The 14492-nt window shown below is 52.0% G+C and overlaps 1 protein-coding gene across 5 annotated transcripts in view; it reads right to left on the minus strand.

The window, feature by feature from the left end:
* Positions 1-14492, minus strand: part of rpap1 (RNA polymerase II associated protein 1) — a 115411-nt gene that overhangs the window by 12074 nt on the left and 88845 nt on the right. For all 5 annotated transcript variants that reach the window (XM_072486163.1, XM_072486161.1, XM_072486159.1 and 2 more), the window contains exons 18-19: positions 13888-13997; positions 12132-12327 (exon numbers count right to left, since the gene is read on the minus strand). In XM_072486163.1, the coding sequence (XP_072342264.1) occupies positions 12132-12327; positions 13888-13997 (306 nt within the window). The remainder of the gene's footprint in view (positions 1-12131; positions 12328-13887; positions 13998-14492) is intronic.

Consider the following 14492-nt stretch of genomic DNA (forward strand, 5'->3'; position numbering starts at 1 on the left):
GGGCCTGGTCCATGTCAACGGTTAGATAGTTTTGTGCCACGGCGATCAGTGTATCCATAACTTCACGGATGCATTGTGGGCTGCAGCTTGTGAGATGCCACACAAGTCCCCGCTCGAAACCTGGATTGATCCAGAGGCGTAGAAGTTCAGAGCTCAGTGACCATGATGGCCACCGTGAGCGGATATCCTCCTCCTCCACATGTCCCAAGTCCGCGAGGACGTAGCACAGTTGCCACACCACCCCCTTGTTGAGGCAGAGCGTCCTGTGGCACCCGCTGTCTGTAATTTGTTCAAAAGACAAGTGACGCTTGTACATCTTGGGCCGTTGCGGGCCTCCCCCTCCAAGTCCCTCCCTGGCCTGATGGGCGGCCGGGTCCTCGGGGTGTGGGGCTGGGTCCGGCACATGGGCCGCCACCTCGAGCATCTGTCGGTGCTGCTGCCGCCTCCTCCTCCGGCGTCTTCCACCCCAGGACACACCATTCCCCCATCGCTCCGCTCCGCTCCCACCCACGCCATCCAACACTCTGCCTACGCACCACCAGGCCTTAGCGGGGGCCCCTGGTCACTGACCCCACACCCTGTACCCCAGATACCTGCACGTAGCGTTACATGGGCCAGACACAGGTCCCCTCCCCGCCAACTCACCCACCTTCCGGCCACGGAAATGTCCCCGGTTCTGGGGCCCATGCCCTGGGTGTTTGAATGTTGGCCGCTGTGTCCATGGTGTTGCTTCCTGCAGTGTCCAGGCATCACGGTCTGATTGCGATGCTGGGCGATAACACCGACATGCTACATGGCACGCCTACCAACGGAAATCGACTTGGGATATCTGAGGTGCTTGCTTAACTACGATTACGCAGAGTATTCAGCCGTGCGGCCAGAGGCCCCTACAGTTCGTGGGCGTTATGGGTGGTCGGTCGGTAGGCTGGCTGGAGCTGCCCCAGAACCGGACCACACGGTTCAGGGGTTGGCATGGTGGACCAGCAGGTGATTAGACACCAACCCCCCCACACCCGCTCCACAACTCGCCACGCCGATGTGGACCACCCTGACTAAGGCTGGTCCCCCAGGGGCTACCCACCCTTCTCCGAGCACCGGGGCAGTAACCCCAGTGCCCTTGGCCTCTTTGCCTGTGAGTGAAGATGGCTGCTCACCTCCTCGGGTCTCTGCAGTAGCCCTTCTGCCAGCTTCCCGTTTTTAGAATGGAGTACCAATTGGCGCCCACATGTCCACTTTTGGGGAGGCCGTTAAGATCACAAACAGAGGAACTTACGGTGGCGGCGATGAGCGAGTAAGCCACGCATTCGGCGGCTCTCACTCCGGCAGGATTTGTGGACCTGGTTTCCCGTTTTTTCGGGACTTTTGAGCGCTGGGATAGTCAGCCACGGAGGTGCTGATTAACGGGCAGAGCTGTACGGAACCGCAGGAGAGCAGAATGCAGCGAAAACGGGAAAGGAAAGGACAAAGACAAAGTGCAGTGGAAGCTGACCCGGGAGCAAAGATGGCTGACCTAGGGACCCGGCGATCCAGTTTGCGCTGGAAAATATGCTGCAGGTTATTAAAAGCAGTTTTGAAACATTGAAGCGGGATAACTTGGACCCACTTCAGAAGGCAGTGGATCAATTGAATCAGAGATTGGATGCCCATGACAAAAAAAGCTAAGGAGCTGAGGGAAGCGGTGGTGGAGCAGGCGGACGCACAGACGATTGCTGTGCTAGAAGTCAATGGGTTGAAGGAAAGACAGAGCAGACTGCTGGACAGAGTAGAGGAGCTGGAAAATAGACCCCGCAGATAAACTCTGAGGATCATCGGCCTCCCGGAGGGAGCTGAGGGAGCAGATGCCACAGCTTTTGTGGCTGACCTGTTGCTGCAGCTGATGGGGGCTGACGCCTTTCCGCGACCGCCGGAACTGGAGGGGGCACATAGAGTACAGGCGAGGCAGATGCATCCGGGGGTCCCCTCCGTCCGATGGTGATCAGGTTCCACAGGTTCACAGATAAGGAGCGTGTGCTGCAATGAGCAAAGAGCACTAAAAACAGCACGTGGAATAACAGTGTTCTTCGCATTTATCAGGACCTAAGCCAGGAGGTGGCCAGGCGTCGAGCAGCCTTTAAACAAATTAAGGAGGTTTTATTTTAAAAGCACGTGAAGTTTGGTCTGCTCTTCCTGGCTCGTCTATGGGTCACGAATCAGGGCCAACACCATACTCCGTCGATCCCGAAGAAGCGATGTACTTCGCGAGGGATCAGGGACTGGTCCCGCAAAAAGGACCCACGGTCTCGAGCTAGAGTCCGAGAGTTATTGTTTGGGGGGATGCCTACTGTGCCTGGACTGATGGTCGACTGTTTACTGCTCCAAAGGTGCTTTATGTTGTATTTTTGGCAGCTTTTGCCTGCAGGGTGTGCGGAGGGAATGTGATCGTCCTCTCGCTTTCTTTTACCTTTTGTTGTGTTCTTTTTGTTTGTTGGAGCCTTCACTGTAACATAAAGGTGGCCGGTAAGCAATGGGAGATAAAGTTTTCCGTTTTTTTTAATGGGTGGGTGTTATACAGGTACTGTGTTACTGCGTTGTTACTTTATTAATGCGCAGAAAGGGACGTTTGTGAACACTCATGGTTACACAGCTGGAACTGTACTACACCTGGAGCAACCTCACTTTGCTGTTTGATGTCCCCATCTCGTTTGATCTTTCCCATTCTAGTGAGACTGTTCCAGTAGGTCAGATCAGGGGATGGTGTGTTGATGAGTGGGGAGAGGAGGCCGGGGAAACAATGGGAGTGAGACAAGTGGGTGCCGGAGGGATGAGTCATCGGGCTAGCAGATTGGCTAGTCTAGGGAGTCAGGTGGGGGGGTGCATACAGCCAGTAGATGGCAGGGGTGTAGTTATAGGGAGATGTTGCTGGGGGGGGGAAGGGGGGAGTTATTCGGCTGACGTGGGAGGGGTCTTAAGTAGGTAATGGAGATGAGGTCGGGGGTGGAAACTGCCAAGAGGCGAACAAAGAGAGGCGTGGCACATGGGCCGGGGGCGGGCCCAAGAAGGGCTATGATTGACCGGTGCCGGGGGGGGGACGTGTGCCCTCCAACCAGGCTGATCACCTGGAATGTCAGAGGACTAAACAGGCCAGTCAAAAGGGCACGTGTGTTCGCACATTTGCGGGCTCTAAAGGCGGACGCAGTTATGTTGCAGGAGCCACATCTGAAAGTGTCTGACCAGACTAGGCTAAGGAAGGGCTGGATCAGCCAGGTCTTCCACTCGGGCTTGGATTCTAAGTCCAGGGGGGTAGCAATTATGATCAATAAGCGGGTTCAATTTGAGGCGGTGGGCGTAGTCGCAGACGGCGGGGGCAGATTCCTTATGATAAGGGGCAAGCTGGAGGGGAGGAGAGTGGTGCTGGTGAATATATATGCTCCGAATTGGGACGATGCTGACTTTATCAAAAGAGTGCTGGGGAAAATCCCAGACCTAGACTCACAAAAGTTGATTATGGGGGGGGCGGAAACATCAATACGGTCCTCGACCTGGGTCTAGACCGGTCATGCCCCAGAACGGGTAGGCTCCCAGCAATGGCAAGGGAGCTGAAAGGGATCATGGAGCAAATGGGGGCAGTAGACCCATGGAGAGCCAGACGGCCGACGGGAAGGGGATATTTGTTTTACTCACATGTTCACAGAGTATACTCTAGGATCGATTTTTTTATCATGAGCAGGGACTGTGTAGGGGAGGTAAAAAATACGGAATACTCGGCGATCACTATTTCGGACCATGCCCCACATTGGGTGGACCTGCATGTCTGCGGGGAGAATTACCAACGCCCGCAATGGAGGTTAGACGTAGGATTGCTGGCGGAGGAGGGGATATGTGAGAGACTGCGGAAGTGTATGCAAAATTACTTACAGGTTAACGATACGGGGGAGGTTTCAACGGCGACCCTGTGGGAGGTGCTGAAGGCAGTAGTGAGGGGGGGAGCTGATCTCAATTTGGGCTCACAGGGATAGGATGGACAGAGCAGAAATGGATAGACTGGTTAAGGAGATCCACCGGATAGACGAGGAGCATGCGGGGTCCCCGGGGGTGGACCTACTCAGGGAGAGACGGGGACTGCAGGTGGAACTGGGAGTGCTATCCACGAGTAGAGCCGTGGAACAACTTAAGAAGGCAAGGGGAGTTGTATATGAGCATGGGGAGAAAGCTAGAAGATTGCTAGCGCAGCAACTCAGGAGGAGGGAGGTGGCCAGGGAAATAAGTAGGGTGGTCGACGGGAAGGGGAACAGAGTGGAGGACCAGCCGGGACTGAATAAGGTGTTTCGGGACTTTTATAGTAAGCTCTACACTTCAGAACCCCCGGAGGAGCCGGAGGAGATGAAACAGTTCCTGGATGGACTAACCTTCCCAAAGGTGGGCAGGGGACTAGTGGACGGGCTGGGAGCCCCGATTAGAGCTGAGGAGGTACTGGGGGGCCTAATGGCCATGCAGTTGACGAAAGCCCCGGGACCGGATGGATACCCAGTAGAGTTTTACAAAAAGTTCTCGGAGATAATGGGGCCGGTGCTGACCAGGGTGTTTAATGAGGCGAGGTACAGAGGGACCCTACCTCCAACGATGTCGCAGGCCACCATCTCGCTGATATTAAAGCGGGACAAGGTCCCGGAATCCTGCGGGTCATACAGGCCAATCTCCCTGATTAATGTGGATGCCAAGCTCCTGGCCAAGGTCCTGGCAATTAGAATTGAGGACTGTGTACCGGAGGTGATTGGGGATGACCAAACAGGGTTTGTTAAATGCAGACGCTGACAGCCAACTTGAGAAGATTGCTTAATGTGATTATGATGCCCCCGAAAGGCAAGGAGGTGGAGGCAAAGGTGGCAATGGACGCTGAAAAGGCCTTTGACCGGGTGGAGTGGGACTATTTGTGGGAGGTACTCGGACGATTCGGGTTCGGGGAGGCACTGGTTAATTGGGTCAGACTACTGTACCAGGCCCCAAAGGCTAGCACAAGGACAAACAGGACAACGTCAGACTATTTCAGACTACATCGCGGGACCAGACAGGGATGCCCACTCTCCCCGTTGCTGTTCACGCTGGCCATAGAACCGTTGGCGATTGCCCAGAGAGCTGCAAAAGGGTGGAAGGGAATGACTGGGGGTGGGGGTGGGTGACAAGGCCTCACTCTATGCGGACGACTTGCTCCTGTACGTGTCAGACCCACTGACCGGGATGGACAATATACTGGAAACAGAGAGAAAGTTTGGCCGGTTCTCAGGGTACAAATTAAATATGACCCAAGAGTGAGATGTTTGTGGTGCAGGCAAGGGGCCAGGAGAATAGTCTGAAGGAGCTGCCATTTAGGCTGGTGGAGGAAAGTTTCCGGTACTTGGGATACAGGTGGCACGAGACTGGGGCAGGTTACACAAGTTAAATTTGACTAGAGTGGTGGAACAAATGAAGAGGGAGTTTCGGAGATGGGATGCACTCCCGCTGTCACTTGCGGGGAGGGTGCAGACGGTAAAGATGACAATCCTCCCAAGATTCCTGTTCATTTTTCAGTGCCTCCCGATCTTTATCCCGCGGTCCTTCTTTAAAAGGACCAGCAAAATTATTATGAGCTTTGTCTGAGCGGGAAAATCCCCGTGGGTGAGGAAGGCGATGCTTGAAAGGAGTCGCAGCGAGGGGGACTGGCGTTGCCGAATCTGATCAACTATTACTGGGCAGCTAACATATCCATAAGGAAATGGATGGTGGGTACAGGGTCTATTTGGGAGCGGGTGGAGGTGGCTTTGTGCAGGGGCATCAGCCTGGCAGCCCTGGTCACGGCTCCCCTATCACTTTCGCCGGCCAGGTACTCCACCAGCCCGGTAGTGGCTGCGGATATGGGGCCAGTGGAGGAAACATGTAGGGGAGGTGGGTGCATCGGTCTGGACTCCAATATGTGATACCCATCGATTCGCCCCCGGGAACATGGATGGTGGGTTTCGAACATGGTGGCGGGCGGGGGTGAGGAGGGTGGGCGATATGTTCCTGGAGGGGAACTTTGCGAGCATGAGGGCTTTGGAGGAGGAATTTGGGCTGGTAAGGGGAAATGACTTCACGTACTTACAAGTGCGGGATTTTAAACGCAGACAGGTCCCATCCTTCCCACGCCTCCCGCCAATAGGGATCCAGGACAGAATAGCCTCTAGAGGAGGAGGAGGAGGAGAGGGTAGAGTCTCGGATATTTACAAGGTGCTCATGAAGGGGTAAGAGTCCCAGACGGAGGAACTGAAACTCAAATGGGAGGAGGAACTCGGACGGGGTATGGGCGGAAGCCCTGAGTAGGGCAAACTCGACCGCAACATGTGCCAGGCTCAGCCTGATTCAGTTTAAGGTCGTTCACCGGGCCCACGTGACGGTGGCTCGGATGAGCAAATTCTTTGGGGTAGAGGACAAGTGCGCTCGATGCGCGGGAGGACCAGCGAACCACGTTCACATTTTTGGGCATGCCCTAAGCTTAGGGGGTACTGGGAGGGATTTGCAGGTGTCAGGTCCCGGGTACTGAAAACAAGGGTGGTGATGAGCCCAGAGATGGCAATTTTCGGGGTTTCGGAAGACCCGGGAGTCCAGGAGGAGAAAGAGGCTGACGTTCTGGCCTTTGCTTCCCTGATAGTCCGGCATGGAGAATACTGCTGGCATGGAGGGACTCAAAACCCCCGAAGACCGAACTATGGCTTTCGGACTTGTCAAGTTCTGGGTCTGAAAAAAAATCAAGTTTGCCTTGAGGGGATCTGTATTGGGGTTCACCCGAAGGTGGCAACCATTCGTCGACTTCTTCGCGGGAGAGCGAACGTCAGCAGAGGGGGGGGGGGGGGGGGAGGAGATTAGAGTAGAGTAGGAGGGATAAATAGGTGGGTAGTGTTTATGGGAGAGGATCGGTTATGTGCACTATGATTCGGTTGAAGTGTTGGTTTTCCGTTGATGTTTGCACATTTCTGTAATCTGTAACTGTTTACAACGCCAAAAAATACCTCAATAAAATTGTTTGTTTAAAAAAAAAAGATCACAAACAGATCTGCGGCCAGCACGGTTCTCGCTTTTGGCTTGTCCCGCGATTTAACGGTCTCGTCGCGCCCTCACTTAAGCGCGATGCGGCCATAAAATCACGACCAGTGTCAGGCCTCAGAATGAGAAGTACAACAGTCTACAGTGGCAAGCCCGGCAGATATCAAGCACCTTTTAACAAGTAGCTCCTCTCCGGCTCAGCAAGTAAATGTCTGATGTGGCACTGCGGTCTACATTCCACCCCAGGCAGTAGTGAGGAAGGCGCTGGACGAACTATACACAGTAATAAACAACTACGAAACAGAACACCCGGAGGCCTTGTTCATCGTGGCCGGAGACTTCAACAAGGCCAACCTCAAGAGTGTACTGCCAAAATTCCACCAACACATCTCCTGTCCCACCAGGGGCGACAACACTCTTGACCACTGCTACTCAAAAATCAAGGGCGCCTACCGTTCCATCCCCTGACCGCACTTTGGGAAATCAGACCATAAGACGGTGCTCCTTCTCCCGGCATACAAGCAGAAACTCAAGCGGGAGAATCCAGCTAAGGTTGTGCAGTGCTGGTCCGAGGAGACAGAAGAGCTCTTACGTGACTGCTTAGAGACAGTGGGCTGGTCCACATTTAAGAACTCAGCGACCAACTTAAATGAGTATGCCACCACCGTCACAGACTTCATCAGCAAATGTGTGGATGACAGCGTGTCAAAGAAAGCATTACGTGCATTCTCCAACCAGAAACCATGGCTCAATCGCGAGATTGACTCCTTACTGAAGGACAGATCTGAGGCGTTCAAAGTAGACGACCCTGACCTATACAAGAAATCTAGGTACGACCTCCGCAAAGCCATCCGAGATGCCAAGAGAGAATATCAAACCAAGCTAGAGTCACAGACAGACTCTCGGCGGGTGTGGCAATGACTAAACAACATAACGGGCTACAAAGCGAAGCCGAACAATATCTCTGGCAGCAGCGCACTCCCCGATGAACTCAATGCATTCTATGCTCGGTTCGAGCAGGTAACCAACAATCTGCTGGCGAGTGCCCCAGCAGCCCATAATTCACCCATACCCACCATCACAGCTTCTGAAGTCAAATTGGCCTTCCTGAAAGTGAACCCTCGGAAGGCGACGGACCCAGACGGGATCCCTGGTCGTGCACTCAGAGCCTGCGCGGACCAGTTGGCAGAGGTATTCACGGACATCTTTAACCTGTCGCTACTCCACTCCGAGGTCCCCACCTGCTTCAAGAAGACCACCATCATACCGGTACCAAAGAAGAACCAGACAATATGCCTCAATGACTACCGACCAGTGGCTCTGACTTCAGTCGTAATGAAGTGCTTCGAGAGGTTGATCATGAAGCGCATCACCTCCATACTCCCAGAACGCCTTGATCCACTCCAATTTGCATACCGCTGCAACCGGTCCACATCAGACACCATTTCCCTGGCCCTACACTCATCGCTAGAGCATCTCGAAAACAAGGACTCCTACATTAGACTCCTATTTATTAACTACAGCTCCGCCTTCAACACCATAATCCCAGCCAAGCTCATATGAAAGCTCCAAAACCTAGGACTTGGCTCCCCACTCTGCAACTGGATCTCGATTTTGTGACCAACAGACCACAATCAGTAAGAATGAACAACAACACCTCCTCCACAATAGTCCTCAACATCGGCACCCCGCAAGGCTGCGTACTTAGCCCCCTACTCTACTCCCTGTACACACACGACTGTGTGGCAAAACTTGGTTCCAACTCCATCTACAAGTTTGCTGACGATACGACCATAGTGGGCCGGATCTCGAATAACAATGAGTCCGAATACATTAGGGAGATAGAGAACCTAGTGGAGTGGTGTAGTGACAACAATCTCTCCCTCAATGCCAGCAAAACTAAAGAGCTGGAAATTGACTTCAAGAAGCAAAGTACTGTACACACCCCTGTCAGCATCAACGGGGCCGAGGTGGAGATAGTTAGCAGTTTCAAATTCCTTGGGGTGCTCATCACCAAAAATCTGGCCAGGTCCACCCACGTCGACGCTACCACCAAGAAAGCACAACAGCGCCTATACTTCCTCAGGAAACTAAGGAAATTCGGCATGTCCACATTGACTCTTACCAACTTTTACAGATGCACCATAGAAAGCATCCTATCGGGCTGCACCATAGCCTGGTATGGCAACTGCTCGGCCCGGGACCGCAAGAAACTTCAGAGAGTCGTGAACACCGCCCAGTCCATCACACGAACCTGCCTCCCATCCACTGACTCTGTCTGCACCTCCCGCTGCCTGGGGAAAGCGGGCAGCATAATCAAAGATCCCTCCCACCCGGCTTACTCACTCTTCCAACTTCTTCCATCGGGCAGGAGATACAGAAGTCCGAGAACATGCACGAACAGACTCAAAAACAGCTTCCCCACTGTCACCAGACTCCTAAATGACCCTCTTATGGACTGATCTCATTAACACTACACCCCTGTACGATTCATCCGATGCCAGTGCTTATGTAGTTACATTGTATACCTGGTGTTGCCCTATTATGTATTTTCGTTTATTCCCTTGTCTTCTCATGTACTTAATGATCTGTTGAGCTGCTCGCAGAAAAATACTTTTCACTGTACCTCGGTACATGTGACAATAAACAAATCGAATCCAATCCACTGGGGAGGAAACCAGAGCTCAAGCCATGGTTATTGGTGGTTAAATTTGGGGTTTGTGTGGTGTGTTACTAACCTGTGGCTGCTTTGTTGCCCAATCTCCAAACTAAGTGACTGAGAAATACAGCAGCTGTTTGCGATTGCCCAATAGGGAATGCACACTCACTTCCTTGCTAACTACTTCTCACTAAAACCCCAACCCCATCCCTAACGTTTATACTGGGAGACTTGATAATCAGTGCAAAGGACTTGGAGCAAGACCTGTACCTGCCAGGGATCACAGTGTGAAGGAGAGCTGGCTTTCACTCCCTCTTCTCACAAATACATTTACTCAAGCTGCTATTGAATTCCAGCATCTTACACGTTATTTATGTTTGTGCTGTGTTAATGGGTGTCAGCAAAACCACCCAATTCCAGGCAGTGTCAACACCTCTTCTCCCCAATACACACCCAAACAATAGGGCTGCAGTGGGTCTTGTGTCACAGATGATGGCATGAAGTTACAGCCTCTAGACCAGGGAAACAGTGAGGCTTGAACAATGCCATTAACTTGCATTTATATGACACTTTTAATGTGGCAAAACATCCCAAAACAGAGTGTTAACAAACAAAACTTGACACGGAGCCACATCAGAAGGAATTGGAACAGCGACCAAACGTTTGGTGAAAGGGCTAAGTTTTAAGGAGCCTCTTAAAGGAGATTTAGGAACTAGAGCTTTAGGTCTGACATGGCTGTCAATGGTGGTACGAAGAAAACTGGAGATTATCATAGATTATCATAGAATTTACAGTGCAGAAGGAGGCCATTCGGCCCATCGAGTCTGCACCGGCTCTTGGAAAGAGCACTCTACCCAAGGTCAACACCTCCACCCTATCCCCATAACCCAGTAAACCCCACCCAACACCAAGGGCAATTTTGGACACTAAGGGCAATTTATCATGGCCAATCCACCTAACCTGCACATCTTTGGACTGTGGGAGGAAACCGGAGCACCCGGAGGAAACCCACGCACACACGGGGAGGATGTGCAGACTCCGCACAGACAGTGACCCAAGCCGGAATTGAACCTGGGACCCTGGAGCTGTGAAGCAATTGTGCTATCCACAATGCTACCGTGCTGCCAAGAGGCCAGAATTGGAGGGGCACAGAAAATGCAGGAGGTTACAGAGAAAGAAAGGGATGAGGCGATGGAGGGATTTGAACACAATGGAGAAGTGAAAGAGTTTACAGATCTATAGAAAAAGGCAGGGTAGCGAGATTATTCGGATACCTCGTTCAAGAGAACCAGCACGGGCATGCTGGGCCCAACCGCCTCTTGCTGTGTTGTATCATTATGACTCTTGGGAATTTTAAAATCAAAGCATTGCTGAATGAGGAACCAATGTAGGTCAGGGAACACAAGGGTGTTTAGTCAATGGGATTTGGTGCAAACTTCCAGCAAGGGTTGCTGGGTGGAATCAGGGGCAAAATTCTCCCCCAACGGCGCGATGTCCGCTGACTGGCGCCCAAATCGGCGCCAATCAGATGGGCATCGCGCCGCCCCCGACATTGAGGGGCTAGGCCAGCGCCGGAGGGATTTCCGCCCCGCCAGCTGGCGGAAATGGCGTTTGTTGCCCCGCCAGCTGGCGCGGAAATGCGGCGCATGCGCGGGAGCGTCAGCAGCCGCTGAAGGTTTACCGCGCATGCACAGTGGGGAGAGTCACATCCGCCTCCGCCATGGTGGAGGCCGTGGCGGAGGCGGAAGGGAAAGAGTGCCCCCACGGCACAGGCCCGCCCGCGGATCAGTGGGCCCCGATCGCGGGCCATGCCACCGTGGGGGCACCCCCGGGGTCAGATCGCCCCGTGCCCCCCCCCAGGACCCCGGAGCCCGCCCACGCCGCCTGGTCCCGCCGGTAAATACCAGGTTTAATTTACAAAGGTGGGACAGGCAATTTCTGGGCAGGACCTCGGCCCATCCGGGCCGGAGAATTGAGCGGGGGGTCCCGCCAACCGGCGCGGCCCGATTCCCGCCCCCGCCCAATCTCCAGTACCGGAGACTTCGGCGGGGGCGGGATTCACGGCGGCCAACGGCCATTCTCCGACCCGGCGGGGGGTCGGAGAATGACGCCCCAGGAGTGCACTCAATTCCCCTCCCTAGCCAATGGATACTGATTGAGATCAGCGAGCTAAATACAGGCCCAGGATCAAAACTCAACCTACCTGGAAGAATGAACATGTTCCTTAGACACACACAGCTCCTTGTGGGTGGGGGGGATAAATAGACCCATTTCTGAAATGGATGGGGGTTAGGAAAGAGAAGTTGCTTAGAAGACATTAAAAAGCCTGACACACAAATAATCCACCTCCTATTGTGTTCCTGGAGGGACCTAAGAGAAGCTCATCCGCCAGCTGACAAGACAGCCATGATTAATGCAGGTGTAAAAAAAAATGCCTTACCTTCTCTGCCAAGCCCTTGTGCACACTGCTGATGGTGTTCAACAGATAAAGCAAAGCGGTCAGGAATGCAAAAGGGGATTTTGGCCCCACTAAGCTGAGGGGTGGATCTCCCCCAGCGAAGCCCAGCGATACCAGACTGTGGATGATCTCAGGCCCCGGACTGCAGGACCTTGGGTTGCACAGGGCAGAGTGTGACCTGAGGAAAGATAACAGCAGCAGTCACACACTAATACTTCGTCAGCCAATGGTAAAACATTGTGGGGAACGCGGCTGCAAGATCGAGCCAGGTAGCATGCAGATATGCTTGTCCCCAACTCTCAATAACATCCTGAACACTTTCTAGTTGGATCTTCCACTCATGATGTTAAACTGCAAGAAGATGAAGGTTATCTGCTGTGAAATATCTGCACTGGGTTAAATGAGGAGCATGAGAGAGTAATCTTCTGACCTACATTAAGCAAATCACTCGTCTGCTTTCTGGTACAGCACTGTCCAACACACACATACCAGAATTCCATGTCCAATGGTATGAAAGAGTTCTACGGCTGGACCTCCTGGTCCCCTTTCTGAATGATCAATGTCCCAATGTGACCTGAGCCAGGTTCCCCTACAAATGGCTGCTCCTTCCCATCAGATATACTGTTCTTGCCACCCCCAACTCTGTAGGGAGGTTTTCCAAGTTTAAAAATCCACAGATGAGGCCTGGACAGTTTTCATTGGTTGAGAAAGAGCACTTTTATAAGAGAAGGATGGAAATAGAAAGAAAGCCATGAGCTGAGGAAGTTCACTTAAAGTGGTTGTATATAAAGTCAACAAAAAGGAAGGCAAAATGCTTGCGTATTGCTCAAAAGTAGAAAAGAAACATATTGTCAAAGCTTTTTGTCTTGCACTCACCAGGACAGATACAGGAATATCAAATTTCAAAGGAGCAACAAAGTATACTGCATGATTGGCAAGTCAGCTGTGATGGGTTCAAGGCGTTGCCATGGGAATGCACCAGGAAACGATGGTCCCCCACACTTTTTGTTCAATTCAGAAAAGTTGCAATGCCTGCAGAGAACAGTTTTATGTGTATGAATATATGTAGCTTCTAGCTCGCACAAGGGAGCTACTTTGAGAACATGGTTGATAGTCCAGGCATTGCGCCTTTTGAAATTTGGTATTCTTGTGTCTGCCCTCAGGAGTGCAAGATGAAAAGCTTGGAGAACATGTCTCTTTGTCAGCAACACAAAGATAACTGCTCCCCACAGACATAAAGCCCTTCAATAACCTTTCATTAGGACCCAGGATGGATGTAATGGGATTTCTGAAGGCAGATCATACCACTGCTGAGTTGTCCAGGACAATACTGCAAGGGGTTGAACGGCCTACTCATGTTCCTATTTCTCAAGGTATCGTTTCGTCTTTGGACTGTAACTGGCCAAGAATGCTATCCTTGGCTATATCAAATATGAGCTGCCCAGCTCATGGATCTGAAAACCTACTAGTTACAGATATACATGGAGTTGTGACATTCTGGGATGCATGTATCATGCTAGCTTGTGATGGGGTGGCAGCTCTATGACAACTCATTTGTGAATCATGATGCGCTATTACCCCACCCCAGGCAAGTTTTTAATGCTGTTGCTCCGTCCCTTCAAATTTTACTCTTTGAATCATCTTCCACTCCCACATCAACCAAATTAGACATTAATAAATACAGTCAGACTGCACAAATGGTGTAGATATCACAGTTCCAAAGGAAAATACAGCTTACCGGAGATCCTCAAACATGTTCTCGAAGGCTGGCAGGATAAGGAATGGGAACAAGGTCTCTGAGCAAAACTGTTCCAATTCTTCTAAATACTCGACTGGTCTATAGGAAGGCTGTGGAAAATTCAGGAGAGAATGGCATCAGAAGGGCGTGGTGAAAGCATATCAGTGTGGGTACAACTCAGACAAAGAGAAAGTGAGGGCATCTCACCGTGTGTCGGCCTATATAAGGAGACCCCAGGGCATCTCATCATGTGTACGACTCAAACAGAGAGACAGCCAGATCGGCTCATTCAGTGACAGACCTACACAAGGAGACAGCCAGAACATCTTAATGTGCATTTGACTGGAGACACCAAGCACCAAGGTGCAGCTGGGCTATGAGCATGTGTTGCTCTTATCACCATACTTCTGAGGATATGCTTCATATAAAAACATCTACCCAAAGAAATTGGAGGTTCAGAGAGTGGGAGTGCAGAAGGAGCAGCCCAGGAAGAGAGACAAAAAGGCAGGAGGTCAGAAGATACAGCAGTGGTAAGTCAATGCAGTGTCCATGTTACAAACAATTCACCAAAATGTAGAGTTCAAATTGTCTGGAAGCAGCTGAAT

This window comes from Scyliorhinus torazame, chromosome 2, assembly GCF_047496885.1.
Source record: "Scyliorhinus torazame isolate Kashiwa2021f chromosome 2, sScyTor2.1, whole genome shotgun sequence".
Lineage (NCBI taxonomy): Eukaryota > Metazoa > Chordata > Chondrichthyes > Carcharhiniformes > Scyliorhinidae > Scyliorhinus > Scyliorhinus torazame.